At 37.4% G+C, this 18,564-nt stretch overlaps 1 protein-coding gene across 1 annotated transcript in view; it reads right to left on the bottom strand.

Annotated features, from left to right (window-relative positions):
- myo9aa (myosin IXAa) overlaps positions 1 to 18,564 on the bottom strand; it is a 151,860-nt gene that overhangs the window by 25,628 nt on the left and 107,668 nt on the right. Inside the window, exons 15-22 of the mRNA XM_059347879.1 lie at positions 17,373 to 17,492; positions 16,570 to 16,617; positions 14,236 to 14,311; positions 7,576 to 7,716; positions 6,307 to 6,346; positions 6,091 to 6,213; positions 3,817 to 3,897; positions 3,486 to 3,596 (exon numbers count right to left, since the gene is read on the bottom strand). Of these exons, the coding sequence (XP_059203862.1) occupies positions 3,486 to 3,596; positions 3,817 to 3,897; positions 6,091 to 6,213; positions 6,307 to 6,346; positions 7,576 to 7,716; positions 14,236 to 14,311; positions 16,570 to 16,617; positions 17,373 to 17,492 (740 nt within the window). The remainder of the gene's footprint in view (positions 1 to 3,485; positions 3,597 to 3,816; positions 3,898 to 6,090; positions 6,214 to 6,306; positions 6,347 to 7,575; positions 7,717 to 14,235; positions 14,312 to 16,569; positions 16,618 to 17,372; positions 17,493 to 18,564) is intronic.

Here is an 18,564-nt window from a genome sequence, read left to right on the forward strand (position 1 = left end):
GAAGATGTCTGGTGCTAAAATCATCTGAGTGAGGTCATCAAAATAGTTACAGTTTTATGAGTTTTGCACTCAGTTGTGTAGATTTAAAGTTCAGTCCACACAAATAACTAAATACAAAGTGACAGTTTTAAATTAGTTTTCCAATATTGGTAAGGACTATTTTCCATGGTGGAAGAAATAATGATAATCCAATTTTAGGGCTGATCTCAATTGTTTTCTCTCCAGAAGTGCACATCTATCCCATGTTCTAAATATGACTCTAATGGCTTATGTACCTTCTGTTTAGAGTGCATGGAGTGATTAAATCTCACCTGGAAGAAAACACAAATGATTTAAGTGGTATTTAGAACATGAGGTAGTGGTGCACTTCAGTCTCTTGTGGCCAAAATGAGCATTACAACAATAAAGGAAAAAATGGGGAAAAAAATCACCTGGAACTTTTATTCCACCGGTTTCACATATGAAAAAAAGGAAAAATGATACGGGCAAAGCCATTTTTCATAGACATGTCTAAAATATGGGAAAAAAGTAATCTAAATCATCAAACCAAAATCTCTTTTTTTCTCACTTTACTATAACTACCAACACAACACTGTAAAAATCCTACATTCAAAATCCTGCTTAGTATTATAAAGTAAAAATACCTCTGATTTATGATATATTACGTATGTTATATTATATTGTTAATGCTGCTAATAATGCCACTTTTTTCTTAACCACTAGCTACCATGCGCACATGCAACAAACAAACATTCACGCTTATCAATACACTGACGGTGCAGCATCGGGAGCAGTTTGGGGTGCGTTTGTCAAAGTCATGTAGACTGGATCAAAGGAACGACATTTTAATCAGTGGACGCTTTAATCTTAAAAGTTACAAGTGATTAAAGCTGATATTATGAATGTAGTGGAGACAAAAGTTCAGTGTTTTGAAGCATAAATTCAGAATTGAAGCATAAAAAAAGGCATAAATGCAATAAATATCTGAAAACTGGACATACACGCAAGACTTTAGTAAGTGTACTTAGTTATTTTCCACCACTATAAGTACGTAACTGGTGAAGTTTCTGGAGAGAGTCAACCCTGTTAAAATGACTCACGTTCAATGATTCGAGTGCCATAAATGGAACTCCATGACCTGTGATTGTATCTGAGAAGCAGCAGAAGTTTTAGCAGCAAAGCTCTCAGAGTCACAGCAAATAAAACCTGCTACAGAAGATACCACTGTGGTTTCATGGGAAAATAATCTGTGATTAAATCTTTGCCTGAAACCTCGACGTGACAAGACTGGCACAGATGAACACTGGAGACCACAAAATGGAAAATAACGCAAGAGGAACGCTGGAGTGGGAGTGAGCCACTCCCAAACATTTTCTGTCCAGAGACTCACTTCCAATCAGCATTAAAACATGATCCGTTTATTAGTCACTCAGATTTTCTCACATCGCTGACATCATTCTCACGAGAGCCAGTGTGATTGAGATGGCTGCCACCTCACGTCCCCCATAATTCCCTCTTGACACAATGTATCGTGGCTCAAACAGCATCAGCGACCTGCAGATGAATTCATCGCTGGCACAGGAACTCGTGGAAACCTGAGTGTCGTTCTAAGTTCTGGGACAGTGACACTGATAGTGCATCAGTGTTCTGGCCTGCACACAGGAACATGTTAATGCAATCTGCCGATGAACTCTTTTGACCATTTCCACTGTTTGCTTCATGATGAACATGATACTTGGAGTTTCTAGACAAAGAATAGAGGACGAAGTGGGTCTGTTATAGCTCTCAGCATACTAACATCATTTAAAGGGGAACTACATCAATTCTACACATAAAGGTCACTTCACTAATCATATTTAGTGCTCAGACTGTAAAAACTATTGTATGATGTCGTCTGTGGCTCTGGAGGAGCTCTGTCATGCCTGATAAAATCATTCCCCAGGCTGGGCTCGGAGACAGAAATCTGGGTTGAAAAACTGGAGCTGTGGAGTGTAAAATCTGGGCATTTACAGTGCAGGGCGTGGAGGGCGTAATGAGAAAATGTTATTAGTTTTATTACAGGAGAATCAAGTATTTTTGGAGCATGACCCAGATTAAAGACAGGAAGCAAAGATATCTTTGCATCTACTGCTGTGAGTTTGCACCATTCTTTTCATTATTTTACACAATTCACTCATTGTCACTCATGTCATACATATCTTAAAATTATGTACCAATAAAACAAGTACTCAAATAAATAATTTAAGGTATGCTATGCAGGATTTTCATGAAAGAATATGTATGAACCCACACAGAAACAGTGGTGGAAGAAGTATTCAGATCTCTTATTCACAAGTAAAAGTACTGCATTCAAAACTTACTGAAGTAAAAGTACAAAAGTATCAGCATCAAAATGTACTTAAAAGTAAAAGTGCTCGTTTTGCAGAATGGACCGACTCAGATTGTTTTGAATATTCTAAAAATGTTATTGGATTATTATTATTGATGCATTTATGTAAGCAGCATTTACATTTTCTCAAGGAAGGGCTAATTTAAATTACTTAATATACTGTTGTAAGAAAAAAAAAAGTTTTCATGTTAAATCTCGACCTGAAAAGTAATTAAAGCTGTCAGCTAAATGTAGTGGAGTAAAAAGTACAATATTTGCCCTTAAAATGTAGTGGAGTAGAAGTATAAAGTTACATAAAGTGAAAATACTCAAGTAAAGTACAAGTACCTTAAAATTGTACTTAAGTACAGTACTTGGGTAAATGTACTTAGTTACTTTTCAGCACTGCACAGAAATCATCCCTCTCATCATCACTTCTGACCCAACTATCAGTGTGTCTGAATCTGCAGAGACTTGGGCATCGATCTTTGGACATGAAGCTCCGAAAATATATATTAAATTAATATAGCGAGGTGAAACACCAAGTGGACAAAGCTTGTTCCAAAATGAGAAAGAGTCTGGATGCTTTGGTTGAGCCGGGGCCGAGTTTTAATGTTGTGTTTACAGACAGTAATCGACAATTCCTACATAGTATGTCTTTAAGTACCAATACTGCAATTTAAAAGTACACTGCAATAATCTACTGCAATCAGAATGTTACTGAAGTAAAAAGTATGAAAGTATTATCAGTCCACAACAGACTTCTTACTTAATGGCGAGCAAAATACTGCAATATATTTATGAAATTTTTAGCCTCATTTTTCAACATGCACTTGCATTTGTCTTAGTTTCAGATTTTGCTGGTTTTCTTCTTATAGTTATTTAATGAGAATTGTACGAGGCAGAAACTGCTTCTGTAATGGTTGTGCACAAGAAAAGAATAAAGAACTTGAACACACCCGAATCCTTATGAAATAAGCTTCTCATGCACTGTTTTATTATAAGTGTTTGTTTCTTTCTCTTTAAATGACTGGAGTAAACATAACAATATGTGACAGGGCTTGAATCCATGCCAGTTTTAGTCTGATGAGTGAATGTGTGTTGTTTTTTTTTTTACCTTGAAGCTGAACTTGATGTTGTAGCCCGACTGTCGGATGCGCACAGTCTCCAGCATGCCCGTGTAACGCAGCTGCCTCAGCACAAGGTTATCGTTAAACCTTAAGGGCAGCTGAGGAAGAGAGAAAAAAAATCGAGAAGAGAGGAGAAGAGGGAAAGATGACAGAAAAGGGGAAAGCGACAGGCAGCAGAGGTTACAGAGGAGAAGAGAAGAGGGGGGGAAATGATAAACAGCTTTAGGAAAGTTCAAACTTCAAAAGGAAATGAAAAATGCTTTGAAAACTGAACCCAAACAGTGAAAGAGGCCTCAATCTGGAGTGAGCACACTGTACCTTCTCAGCATTGGAACGGATGCACTTGACAAAATAAGGCTCAGACTGACCCAGAGTCTCCATTAGCTTATTGAGGGAGGCCTGCAGAAAGAGACACAGACAGATTCAACACAAGGCACAGAATATAAAGGTGCACACAGAGCAAACGCTGCTTGTTTGACAGGCAGAAGTGAGAGTCAGGTGGCTCTATCAGCCCTGGTAAGAAAAACTCTCTGTTGCAAGATTAAAGCCGCTGCCTGGGATCATAAATACAAGCAACATGTCCACATACACATGTGGTGCTGCAGGGGGAAAAAAAGGAAACCATGTGTGTATTTCCATGTGCAGTTATTGTGTGTGTGTGTGTGTGTGTGTGTGTGTGTGTGTGTAAACAAATGCACATGTGTGTCAGCATATGTGTGTTATAATTCAGTGGCAGGGGGAATTCAGTCTCCTCCTCCTCCTCCTCCATGGGAGATTAAAGCAATCAGCGCAGCACAGGATGTGGGAAGTGAAGTCATCCACACACTGGGGCCAGGGCTGCCTGCCAGAGGGGCCTCGCCACTCATCTGTACCTCCAACAGCCAGAGCGCAGAGTTCACGTTCAAAGAAATGAAACGGGATGAAAATAAAACGCTTTTTTTAGGTTGTTGGAGGTTTTTCAGAGCTGGTTCGTGTTACCGAGAGACATTTTCTGACCTAAAGATAACCAAATTATTCTGGATGTTAATGTCAGTTGTCAGTAGTGGTGGAATAAGTATTCAGATCCTTTACATCACTTGAAGTACTAAAACTACACAGGGAAAGTAGTCCACTACAAGTAAATGTCAAGTTTGGATAGATTTTATGAGGTTTTTTTGGATAAAAATATTCCAGTTGCATTAATGTGTATATTGCATTTTAAGGTTGTGCTCATTTTAACTTTTTTTAGATGCAGCGATGTATCATATTTTATAAGATCTTCATGTTTGTAGTCCTGTGAGACTTCACTAGTTGCAAAAATAAGTGACTGTATAGAAGTCTATGAGAAAACGACCCTTTTTCTCACTTGATTTATTACCATAGTAAACATTCTCATAATGAGTTTATGGTCTCAATTCTACGTTTCAAGTCTTCTTCAACACAGCATGATGATCATTCAGTAAATTATGACCCCTCTGAGAGTAAAATAGACAGGTTATGATTTAACCACACAGATTGCACTGTGTGTTTTTGTCTTAGTTCAGTGGTGTTAAAAGAAACTCTGAGGAGTCAGCTTTTATTTTAATAATGAGTGCCCCATGCTAATCTGTCATATAGCATCCTTTTGATTCATTTTACACACACACTGGTTGCAAAAAAACAAGATAGCTACAGCCAAAATGCCAACTCAGGACGTTTTATACAGTCCGTGGTGACAATGGTGCATTTTCCAGCTGATCCCAGAAAATTTTCTTTTAAATTTTAGTTTATTTAGAAGAATTTTGTTAACACATAACAAAACGTTTTAAAAATCTGTAATAAAATGTCAGCGAGGGTCTGCTCTTGTTCTATTTTATAGTTTTATAGTTTAAAGTAGACAGTTGCACTGCACTTTAGGAGTGTCCTTTGTAAAAATGTACAATGTACTGTCGTATTGTTGTGCTGTATGTCTTCAACAAGTCTCTCCTGAGATTGAGACGCTGTTTCTCAATGAGATAACCTGTATAAATAAAGGTTAAATAAATAAAAATAAACATTAAAAATCTTAATGTTCATGAGCTCATTTATCTCACGTTTGGGGCCTTTTAAAAGAAAATAATTTGCAGTAAAATGCTAAAACAAGGAGCAAAGCTCAACTTAAACAGTTTTCCCTTTTGTTTTCAGCTGTTAAATGGCAATGAGCTTTAGTGAGGAATCTCAAAATAGTGTTTCATAAAACTTTCTTACCAAATCAAAAGTACTTTTTTTTTAATGAGACATTTATTACGCTTTTTTTTTTTCTTAGATTCCCAGACATGATGTCAGGCATTTAAGACCTTTGGGTGGGTGTGTGAACTATGTAATAGACATCACACACACATTTCTGGACAAATACAGGGATAAGACAGTGGACAGCGAAGGCCGTGGGCAGGCTGATAAATAGAGTTTTCCACCCACAGCCAGTTGGAAAAGGACACACCTTGTTTTTATCATATTCACAGCTGGAGGGAGATTCCTCGGTGCAGCTCAGGCTAATCGTGTTATTTTATGGTGAGAGCAGTGAATGGCAAATTATTGGCGCTCTGCAGTGTGCTACTGGGTGTGTGTGTGTGTGTGTGTGTGTGTGTGGCTGACCTGGAACTGTGCGCTGATACTGGGTGGTTTCTTCTTCTTGTGGAGGTGAAGCAGCGACTTGGTGATGCGGTCGTGAAGCGTCAGGTTGCTCAGGTACTTCAGGGACTTGACGTTCAGTAAATGCTGCAGATGGTCAGTTGACAGTGTTAATAATGTAACACTTTATTACAATCTTTACCTTCTATTATGATAAATTAAACATAAACTGGACTGTACCTTTGGGAGAGCTGGCTTAGATTTGTAGTTTTTGTTCCTCCTGTTTTTAATAAAACAAAAAGAGAGAAGTTAGTCAAACACAATCCCTCTTTTTGCTCTTTAACTCGACAGGTGAAAAGGGAGCTAAATGGCCACAGAGCATTGAATTAATTCCTGAAATTCTTCCCAAGAGGCTCATTTTCCTGTCAGTGAAAGCAGAACTTTATTCATCCCTGTGGGGAAATTCTCTGTTCACTTGCTCCCCTCCAGAGGGAGGTCAGAGGTCAGGGTCGGCTACAGAACAGCACCGTTGGAGCTGGTAGGAATGTAGTGATCACTGAAGGACACTTCAGCAGACAGATGTGTGCTGACACTGAGTTTGAACTTAGTTTAAAGGATGTCTCGAGGCCATGAAGGCCATGCTGCTGACCAAAATAACAACTTGCAGTGGAATTAACAGTTTTTTTTTATGTGAAATTAAGAAAGAAAGCTCAAAGAAAACCATTAATCATCTGAACACCACCATAGGTATTATTTACGTATGTTTTCAAGTTATCACCAAAAATACAGAGTTCATCGTAGAAATAAACTGGCAAAATAACAGGCATTATCGTCAAAATTTGAACTTTTCGGCAGTCCTTGAATGGGTCACAAAAGTCTCCATTAGAAAAAGTAACCAAAACAAAGCTTACAAGCATGATGTTTCGGTCAAAATCACTTTATTCTACATGCCTCATTTAAAATGCCAAAAATAAACCATTCGTATTAACTAGATTCTGTTAAAAACATTAAATGCTGAAGCCATGACTGATTCTGCTGAGACGAACGGTCACATGACAAATATTCACTGAAAATCTGTTTACACAGAGCTGAGAGGAGATGGAGAGAGATGAGAGATTGCAAAAATGTAAGTAGTTCAATATGTATAGCATGCGGGGACATATTTTTCCAAATATAACTGACATGTGAGCACTTCAAAAAGTGTTGCTTTCTTATCTAAGATTTGTCATTATAACTGTGTTTAATATACACAAAAGATATTTTTGAGTTGTTTCCACTTCTAGTCATGATTGTGCTGATTCCACAGAGCTACAGACTTATGTATTGCTGTGAAATACAAGGCCACAGTGAGAAAAATGTAAAAGAGCAAAAAACGCTCTGAAATGGCTTGTTGGGGTTCAGAGGGTTAAATAGTGTCTCATGAAGGAACACACTCCAGCTGAGGGGAGTGCAGGACTGTATGATCAGTGTTAAAGGACAAAGTTTAAAGCCTTCTGGCTTGTTACTGACATGAGGATGTCGTGGGCTCTCTCGAGGAGTTTGCTGCTGGCAGAGTTGACGAAGATGCCGTCTTCTTCTGTGGTGGAGCTGCTGGATGACAAGCGGCTCAGTCGACCCACACGCCCGTTCCAGCCGAGGCCCGGAGAACTCCTTCACACAGAACACACACACGATTAACTCATAAAAATCCAAATGATCTCCGTCAAGTGATATTAAAACTTTTGAAAAGCAAAGTGAACTTTGTATCATAAATAAAATAATAAATTTAAATATTATTAAGATATAGTCTGGCAGACATTTAGTTATGAAGAGCATTAAAAATATTTTTGAAAAGACCTTCTTCTGAATATATTAGTTAGGACAATAAGTCCTTTATTTGTAAATCCGACATAGAATATCGTGCATAATACAAGAAAGAAATGTATTAAATACAAGGAGTTTTGTATTTGTATACTCATTAACCCTGCCATCAGAGCATTGATTACAACAGAGAAAAAAGAACAAAAAACAATCAAAAAACACATACAAAAGAAAGTATGAAGCCACTTCCCCTCCAATCTCATAGAAGATACATTTACATTATAAGATGTATTAGATAACAAACATTAGCACATCTTTAACACATTTATTAGCGATTCTTTCAGCTCTCAGGGCGATCTGTAACCAGTTTTACTATTTTTTGGTCAAGCTTTGAGCTGTGATGACGGATGATGATAAATAAATACAACAAATCGAGTGAAATACAAGCTGTGGATGATGACTCAAGAATTATAACGAATCTCTAATACTGCATCTAGAGTTTAGTATTTTTTAAATAAGATCAAATTTGTCTGCCTGGTCTTTCAATTCTAAAAATGATCTGTTCAGCCAGAAATGTGAGGTATTGTTAATGTCTGAGAGCCACATCGTAATGTACAGTATCTCTTTTTAACTTAATTATTAACAGACATTTTGAAGCAGAAAAAAGGCAATAATTTAAAAAATGTTCGGGAAGTTTCTGGACTTATTCAGATAGATTAAAAATAACTGGTTTTATCCATGTGTTCCGGGTCACAATGTAACTTTAAAAAAAAACAGCACCTTGTATTTTGTATTTATAGAGGGGATATTATTTCCAGGATGAATGACCAGCAGGGGCAGTAAGTTTCCATGTTTTTCTGAAGAAAGTGGAATTCACCTCACACATGATTGGACACAGTTTACTGAAGCCTCAGAGGGTTTAAACCTCAGGCCTCAAGGTGAAACCTCACCACCTGCCCAGAAGACAAACATAAACATGAGCGGTCAGGTCACGGTTAAAACCATTAACCCATCTCGACTATTCCAGCCTCAGAGGAGAGGACGAGACTGACAGCTACTGAGGCAGAGCTGCACGATACGAGGGAAACATGCAATATGCAATAACGATGCAATAACAACTTGAAATAAATAAATATTAAAGTGTACTAAGTGCTGCAGCTTTCAGTATACTGCTAAAATACAACAAACTGCTTTTTAGTTAAAAACAAATAAAAGTAAATTATTTACAATAGCATTTAATGAAAAAACTGACAAACTGAACACAAAAGGCACCAATAAAATAAAATAAAAAATATTTACATTTTATAGAGCAGTTTTCTCCAAATAGTCTCTTCAACATTTACTCAAGTTCTATACTTAAGTACAATTTTGAGGTACTTGAGTATTTGCATTTTATTTAACTTTATACTTCTACTTCACTACATTTTAGAGGTAAAATTAACTTTTTACTCCACTACATTTAGCTGCCAGCTTTAGTTACTTTTCAAGTCGAGATTGAACATGAAAAACATGATAAATTTTAAATTATTATGCATTTTTATAAATTGTCATAACAGAATATTTAGTAGTTAAAATGAGCTCTACCTTGAGAAAATTAAAAAGCTGCTTATATAAATGCATCAATAATAATAATAATAATAATAATAATAATAATAATAATAATGTTTTGGGAATTATATAAAACAATCAAGTGGATCCACTCTGCATAACAAGTACTTTTACTTCTGATCATTTAAGTACATATTGCTGCCAATAGTCTTGAACTTTTACTTCAGTAAGTTTTGAATGCAGGATTTTTACTTAGCACAGTGTGGTTTTAGTACTTTTACTTAAGTAAGAGACCTGAATACTTCTTCTACCACTGTTAATGTGTTTAACATGTTGACATTGCAATGACAAAAAATAAAATAACATACTAAGACACTAATAAAGACCAACATTGTTGTTCAGAATCAGAGTACCGCTGTGGCAGCAGCTATCTATCATTATTTCAGCTCTTCAGATCCACTGGCGCACTTTATTTAGTTTCCAGTGTCATTATTTTTAGGTTTACAAGACTCTCTCCTGGTGAGTTACAAGCCGCTCACTGTGACACACGGACTACAGTAGCGAGACGCATTTGGTGACTCACACTGTGTTATTATCAGGGGGTTGAATCATTCCTAGAGAGAAAACAAAGGACACAAGCAAGTTTTTTTAAATGGCTAATAAAAAAAATGAAAGTCACCACAAATACAGAGCAGCGGATGAGAAGCCTGAGCAGCTGTTTGGGTTGAAAGAGATTTTCCACTGATGAAATACATAAAAAAGTAGCTTATGCCGGTTCCACTTCAGTGTTGGCATTAACATTAAACCGCAGCTCTCTCTGTGCTCCTTGTGTTCAGCTCCTTCTGTGCAGTATGAGCAACATGTTTTCCCACATTTTACACATTCAACATTCAAAGGAGTACATTTTGCTCCTGGAACTGTTGTAACTGTGTAGCTCCAAACTGGAATATCTCAACAACGACTGGGTGGATTGACAGTTAATTTTGTGCAGATATTCATGGTCCAAAGAGGATGAAATCTACTGACTTTGTTGATTCCTCTGACTTTTCATCTAGCTCAGGGGTCAGCAACCTTCACTAACAAAAGAGCCATTGTTGGCCAAAAAAAGAGAAAAAATGTCGGAATGGAGCCGCAAACCTTATTTTGAGCCTTGCAATGCAGATAAAACAACCTACTCGTCTAAATTATTCTAACAACATTACGAATAGACCAAAATGAGCATTTATAAATATGACTTTGTAAGAAATATCTCAGGAGATTTGGAATCGTAAGCTCGCCTAGCTAGAAAAACTCAAAACTAGACAAGAAGTTGACAAAATTTAGAGGTTAAGGCACCAGCCGTAGACTTTCGTAACTTTCCAAAGCTCTGATGCACATTTTAGTTGACTTTTTAATGCCATATATTAGCTGCACATTCTTACAATTGAATACAAATTCCAATGGGCTGACACCAATGATGAATAAAAATATAAAGAGAACAGTAATTAATTTCATATCATTTCTTTGTCACAGCCACAGGGAGCCACTGCAGACGGCCTGAAGAGCCTCAGGTTCTAGATGATTAATGCATCAAATGTTTTGGATTATGGAAAAAATACCTGCAAAAAAAAATGACATTCTCATCAGACTCATCTATACTTTTACACTAATTGGTAAATGCTGGCATGCTATAGAAGGTCCACATCGACATATCAACAGTGTCACTGTGAGCACTGGAAACCCATGCACTTGGAATTCCTTGTATGCCTGAAACATGCCTGCTGATTTAAAAAGTGAAAATAACACATGCATCCAGCCCGTCATTTTAGATCCACTCAGAAATTAAAAAGGTTTCTTCCTTAGCCAACCCTACACTGCTCCACCAAGTTTCATGAAAATCGACCAGACAGTTCTTCCATAATCCCAACCGAGTTGAAAACATGATCTCCTTAGCAGGGTAAGAATTAAGATCTGGTTCTCAAAGTCTTCTGCTTTTTCCCCCCCTATTCAAATGATTCAATAGCAGTTGACTCACAAGCATTTTTCCTTAATCCTGCTGAAGAACAAACAAACAAACCTCCTTTGCGGTAGTAATTAAAAGACTTAAACATTTGGTTAAATCTCGTCAGAATTTTCTTTTTTGGTGAATCCTCGAAATACTGTGGTGTTTTTGAAACACATGTACACTATAGGCCAGGAGTCGGCAACCTTCACTAACAAAAGAGCCGTTGTTGGCCAAAGTCTTGGAATAAGGCCGTTTTTTAAATTTTTTATAATGAAGATAAAACAGCCTTAATTGAAGTCTAAATTAGCCTACCATAGACCATAGACTGTCATAAGCTATGATGCGGATTTTAGTTGACAAAAATGTAAAAACTGCTGTTTATAAACCACACATTTTTACAACTTAAGAATACAAAATCAACTTTATTTAGCCATGAAATGGGCTGCAATTTTAATCGTTGAGGGGGAGATTGTGTCAATGTTATGTCGATTGAAAGTGCTTTTTTGCCACTGACAGGCTCAGATTGTATAAGAGATCAGATAAGTGTCTAATGATATTATGGAAATATTTGTCTGTACGTTTTGCTTGATAGGGTCAATTTTTTAAATTATGTCTAACCAAGTCTCGCTCGAGGAGAAGAAACATTCAGAAATCTCGTTTGGCCGCTTCTACATTGTCGAAATCAGCTAAATATTCAGCCATGACATATTCAGCCATATTTTAAATGACACCAAGCTTCACTTTCTGTACAACTTCTCTCATCCATCCCACGTTTCCACTGTTTTTTTTATAGCAACAAGTCTTCTTGCCAGATTTCAGAATGGGCCTACACCAATGATAAATTTAAATCAAAATGTAAAGAAATAACTGTTATTATTTCATATAATTTTTTGGTCACAGTCACAGGGAGCCGCTGTCCATGGCCTGAAAAGCCACATGTGGCTCCGGAGCAGCAGGTTGCCTACCCCTGCTATAGACCCAAGCTGCAAACACAAACCAGGTATAAAAATACACAGCTTAGGTGTGACTGTATTTTTCATCAGTGTTTCTCTCTGTGGAGGCGACAGCAGAGACCCAGAGGATGTTTCTCTGACGGCCAGTGTTGCTCCTCTGTCCTCATCACAGCCAGAGGAGTCGTACACATGCATATGATTTGTTCTATGAGCAAGCATTACTTTATAATATTATAAACTACAGCAGAAAGTCCACAAAGCAGATTTATATGCATTTCTAGGTTTATACTTTATCCTCATATGATCTCAGAAGCGGCGTTTATTTTGCAGAGGATAAAGTTTACGCCACAGTGTGTTCTAACGAATACACACACATCTTCATATTGCATCTGGCCGACTGTATAAAGAAGATGAGAGTGAATTTCTCCCCAGTTGATCATCGATCTCAGTAAATGGTGATGGTACAATATGCTCCTTGTAGCGGCTGTTTATCTCCACGGTCTCTCTGAGAGTCTAATAAAGCACCTAACTGTCCGCTGCTGTGTCCAGCCGACAAGCACCCTGCAGGGACTTGATATTTATCACTCTCCGGGCACTCCTCTCCGATGCATAGCTCTGACTTTACATCACGGAGGAAGCAGCTGCGCGGGGTTTAGTGCTCTCCTAGTTATGCAGAGGATGAGTGTGCATGAATGTGTGAGTGCGAGAAAGAGACAGAGAGGGAGGGCAGAGGTTGCAAATCACATTAATGGGGGGATTTTAACAGCCCCAGACTGAGCTCCTGTGTAACAAAAGCAGTGTTGTACGAGTCGCTCTGTGCCACCAGTCGCTGCTAATCTCACGGTCCACAGCTAATTAGAGGAGGTGGTGGAGCGGGGTCTCAGCGGGCCGGTATGAGGGTCATGGCACAGTCATCACTCTGTTTTTTCAAAGGCATTCCACATCTGTTTTAATGCCCCGAGCTGAATATCTGTGCATGATAATTAAAAATATACATTATTTAAAGTGTGACAGAGCATCTGGAGGAAAGCTATTAAAGAGTTTGTTAACAATAACTAGTTCCAGAGCTCTTTATACTCTCTGTGTAAGACTAAATGATTAGTTTACAAGACATCCTGGAAGCCAAAGAGACGAGGATTCCTCAATAAGAACTATAACGTCACCGGTTTGAGTCCAACCAGGAACCAAGTTGCAGGTTGTTCCCATGTTTCTCTGCCCTCATTTCCTCTATTTACTGTCGACTAATAAAGGCATAAAAACAAACAAACAAAAGTTCACAAGGAGTTAATTCTACATAGTGTTGCTCAACTGAACGTGGATGAAAAATATTTATAAAAATAAAGAAAATTAGTAAATAAATAAGACAGAGAAGCAAAAGGAAAAATAAATTTAAACAGATACAATGGAGATAATAATATAAGCAGTCAATAATCGATTATGAATATGAACATTTTTTCTAATTTAGCTTGGCTATGAAACCCCATTTTGAAGAGTAGAAGTGGTAGATAAAGTTTCCTTTACTGTGACACAACATAAATATATATAAAGTGGATAAATTGAATAATATAAGCAACTAATGCATTTAAGCTCACCATTTTGTGCAGAGAGCTATACTGACTTAACTATATGAGAACTTTTGAGCCTGTAGTCGGCAGTAGTAAACTGCATTATAAGTTCTGACACGTGTGCATATCTGTAGTATTTTATGAGTTCATTCATGAGTCATAAGGAGGACCTGGCTTTGCATTGTGAGTTTATGTCCACATATAAGTAATGATATAGTAGTTATTTCTTTCTTCAGATGTTTCCTTAAAACTTTCTCGACGTGACCTGACAAGAGCATGAAAGTCACAGTTATAAATTATCTTAAAAACAGACTCTCACCGTGGCGACTTCTCATTGAAGGTGTTGCTCCCCTGCAGGTCAGACAGTGGCGTACGAGGACTCTTTCTGGTCACACCTGATCACGGACAAACAGGTTGGCATCGTGTGAAAGAACACAAAATCTCTCTCTCTCTCTCTCTCTCACAGACACATATACAGGTGCATCTCAATAAATTAGAATATCATAGAAAAGTTTATTAATGTCAGTAATTCAATTCAGTGGAAAGTGGAAACAACACATTATATAGATCCATTACACACAGAGTGAAACATTCCATGTCTTAATTTATTTAATTTCTTCTAATTATAATTATTATGGCTTACATTTAATGAAGACCTAAAATTCAGTGTCTGAAAATTATTTGAATATTACAAAAGACCAATTTTAAAAAGTATGTTTAATATTGAAATGTTGGCCCCTGAAAAGTATGTCCATCTATATGACTCAATGGGCTATTTGACTTCAGGAAATGGACTTTTCTATGATATTGTAATTTATTGAGATGCACCTGTATAACACGCATACACAGACACAGACACAGACACACACACAGACACACACACACACAGACACACACACAGACACACACACACACACACACACACACACACACACACACACGGACAAACACTCAAATCCTTCAAACCCGTCCCCATCACCTTGTGACACTCCAGTGTTATTGCAGTGAGTGTTATGTGCCTTTTTATTGGAAATATAATCTACAGCAGATGATTTAATATTGAAACAAAGATGTGTGAGGTTAATAGTGAGTTAGTGTCGAATTATGGAAGATGATACTGAAGAGTAGTTTAGTTTAGTTTGAACTGTAGGTTTGCTTAAAAACTTTATTAGCTATTTAAAATAATATACATTATTTAAAGGGAAACTTTGGTTTGTTTAAACCTGGACCCTATTTAGCCATGTCCTCTTATCGAAGTGATTAATGGGGACGATGATTCTTGCAAATGATCCAGCATTGAGTAAGAGTTCGGCAGCTAGCAGCCACGAAACGGTCTGCAGTTTAATAGTTTAGGGCGATTGTGTCAATGTTACGTCCACTGTAAATGCTTTATTTACCACTGACAGGCTCAGATTGTTATTATAAGTGCCTGATGATATAATGGATTTTTTTTCTTTACGTTAAGCTTGATTTTTCATTGTTTTTATTGTGTCTAATCAAGTCTCATTCAAGGAGGCCTCTTCCACATTGTCGAAATCAGCCATGACATTGAAGATCTTTTAAATGACACAAAGCTACATTTTCTGTACTCCAACACAACAAACTTTTTACCAGCACTTCTCTCATCTAACCCACATTTCCACTGTTGTTTTACAGCAAGAAGTCTTCTTGCCAGATTTCAGAACGAGACAAAGCAATCTGAACCTCAGTGTCAGTGGCAAAACAAGCACTTTTAGTGGACGTACATTCATGATGCACAACTGCAGCAAAGGATTACACTGAAGCCTGTTGCAGAGTTCTCACTCAGTACTCAACCAGTTTTTTTTTTTTTTTTAAAACTGTTGTCCCCATTAGTCAGTGGGAAAAATACAAAAGAGGATTGGGGCCAGGTAGCAGAAAAAAAAATTATGAGAGGAGGAAAAAAAATTAATTATGCACTGAGAGATAGGTCGAAATGACAAGAATAAAGTCAACTTTTTGAGTTCGGTAAAGTCGACTGCAAGCTACAAGTTGATTTTCCTAAATATGTCTTAAAAATTCACAAATTGCATAAAAGCTGACTTTCTCAAAACAATAGTTGTGATAGCTACCACCAAGAACAGCTCATCTATGTGTTGGGCGATATTAGCTCTACTGCACCCTTAAATATTAATGCTCATTTTATGACACTGGTGAAAATCAGGTTGTAGCTTGCAGTCGACCTAACTGTTCCAATAGAAAACAATGTTCCTCTGATGACTTATTGACACAAATCTGTGAATATCTTTCCAGCTCTACCTAACTCAAAATGTTGACTTTATTAACATTTCAACTATTTTCTTGTCATTTCGACTTTTTTCTTGAAGTCCATAATTCATTTTTTTCCCTTATTCTCATTATTTTTTTCTCTTACCTGGTCCCAATCCTCTTTGGTAGAGAAAAACATGGGAAAATAGGGTTGAAAAAGACTTAAATTTCCCCCCTTAAAAAAGTAAAACTGTGAGCAGAATGGATTTAATTAAAGCTGCTTTGTTACATTACTACAGTGTGAAGGCAGTGACAATAACACAAGCATTCCCTCTGAAACAATCATAGTGACCTACAGTGTGTGTTAGCCTACTTTGAATAAATAAATGTGGGAGAGCATTTTTATCAGGTGACTTTAACAGTATACCGTTTTCAGTTTCATCACTTTGTACAACACTTTCACTCTCATCAGGAGCTGCAGGACGGCACAGAACAAAAACACACAAACACGTCTGAGTGTGCTGAAATGGCTGTCGAGGAAAAGTGAGTGTGTGAGGTCTACTATGTGAAACCCTGCACCACGTGTGAAAGCTACACCTGTGAGCCAGTTAGTGATGTCTTACACCCCCTCAGTCTTTCTATCACCATCACCAGCCTGTGTGCCATTAGTGACAGGTGAATTTGTGCTGTGGTGGACAAGCAACTACACCCACTGCCCCCCAACAGACAGGACTGGACATGAAAGTGCAGCCGTGTGACAAAACAGAGAGTGATGGACGTCTAGAGGTGTGAGGGTGCTGTTTCCCCAGGACCAAACTGAGCGGATAAAGCAATACAAGCATGCATTTCTCTGCTAGGCTTTCACTAGCACAGTGTAAGAAACAGAATGGCTGAAGCATGCTAGACAAGAACAACATGCAAGACAAGACTAAGAACAAAATGCATGCAGGTGCATAAGAAAGGGAGAAGAGGGAGACAGAGGGAGCGGAGACCAACAAGCATCTAGTCTAATGATAGAAAATAAGAGCTGTAAATCAAATCACGGAGCAGAAAATAAACTTTTTCTCTTTCAGTTTGGATATTCTTATGATTTTGATCTCTTTCGGCTTGACTTTTGCTGCAGTACAGTGCAGTAAAGGATGATGATGTTGGTCCGCCTCGTCCCTACAGTGTCCCCAAGTGTGACATGAAGGTAAGGTTATGGAGTTATTGTTGTATTGGCAGCCTTACTGTACTTCTCCTCTTTGCATCTCTGCAGGATCTCTAAGCTTCTCTGATGCACAGGGTGCTGCAGAAAGCTAAAACTATCCACTTTTTTCAAAACTGCACAGGGAGCAGCGTCATCATGCCCTTGGAGAAGCAAAACAAAAGAAAAACAAGAGAGAAAAAAATACACAAGGAAAAAGAGAAGAAGGGGGGAAGAGAGAGAGAGAGAAATGACAGATTAGACAGCGAAGAAGAAGAGATCAAGAGATGCAGTCGTCTACTGGAGAGATACCTGTGCAAGACTGGTGGAGAGAAGATGATTGACATTCAAAACTGCAGTTGGTGGCAGCAGTAAGATGTTTGTCATTGTAATTCTGTGAGTAGGTTTTTGTCCCCCAAAGGCTCTTCAGCACAATGTCTTCTGGAAGTTTTTCTGCGACCTGATTCTACGTTTTTCTTTTTCTTTTTTCGTAGTTAAACTCACAACTCAGTTCTTAATTATGGAAGCCCTAGAGGCAAGTGAGTATTCGTGAAAAATAGGGATTTTCTTTTCAGGCTCCCTTTTCTATGCTTCTTGTTTTCTTATACGAAAAACTGTGTGAAACTATTTTCTCTACTTCATTTAGTATTTTTTTTCATCTGGGAAAATAAAGGTTTTTATTTTTTTTCAGGCTACTTTTCTATCTTTTTCTGTGCAATTTATTTATCACTTATTTTTTCTATTTTTTTCTTCAAAAAAAAAAGAATTCAAATCTTTTAAAAATATATTTAATTATTATTATTATTATTATTATTATTATTATTATTATTATTATAATAATATTTTTTTTTTACCAGTTTCTTTCGTAAGTTTGTTTTATCTGTACTGTGAAAAACAGGTGAAAAAAATGATAATCCCTTTTATTTATTTATTTATTCTGAAAATCAGGTGATTTTCTATATAGGACTGGAAGTATCCATGTCTTCCAAATAATCTATAAAAAAGAAACATGGCAGAGACCTTGCATGTTCAAAACTTTACGTTAAGTCAAGAACAGAACTGTAATTTTGCAGAAATGTTCAAGAAGACATGTAGCAGGTTCCCTTGGGTGACTGATATTTAGAGAGTTCAGTTGGAAGGATTTCTAAAAGATTTCTAAGGATAAGCAAAAGATACAAGACATCTATTTTCACATAACAACATCTACATGTAAAACTCAATGTGCAGGGAGGACCA

This window comes from Centropristis striata, chromosome 2 (genome assembly GCF_030273125.1).
Source record: "Centropristis striata isolate RG_2023a ecotype Rhode Island chromosome 2, C.striata_1.0, whole genome shotgun sequence".
In the NCBI taxonomy this organism is placed as follows: domain Eukaryota; kingdom Metazoa; phylum Chordata; class Actinopteri; order Perciformes; family Serranidae; genus Centropristis; species Centropristis striata.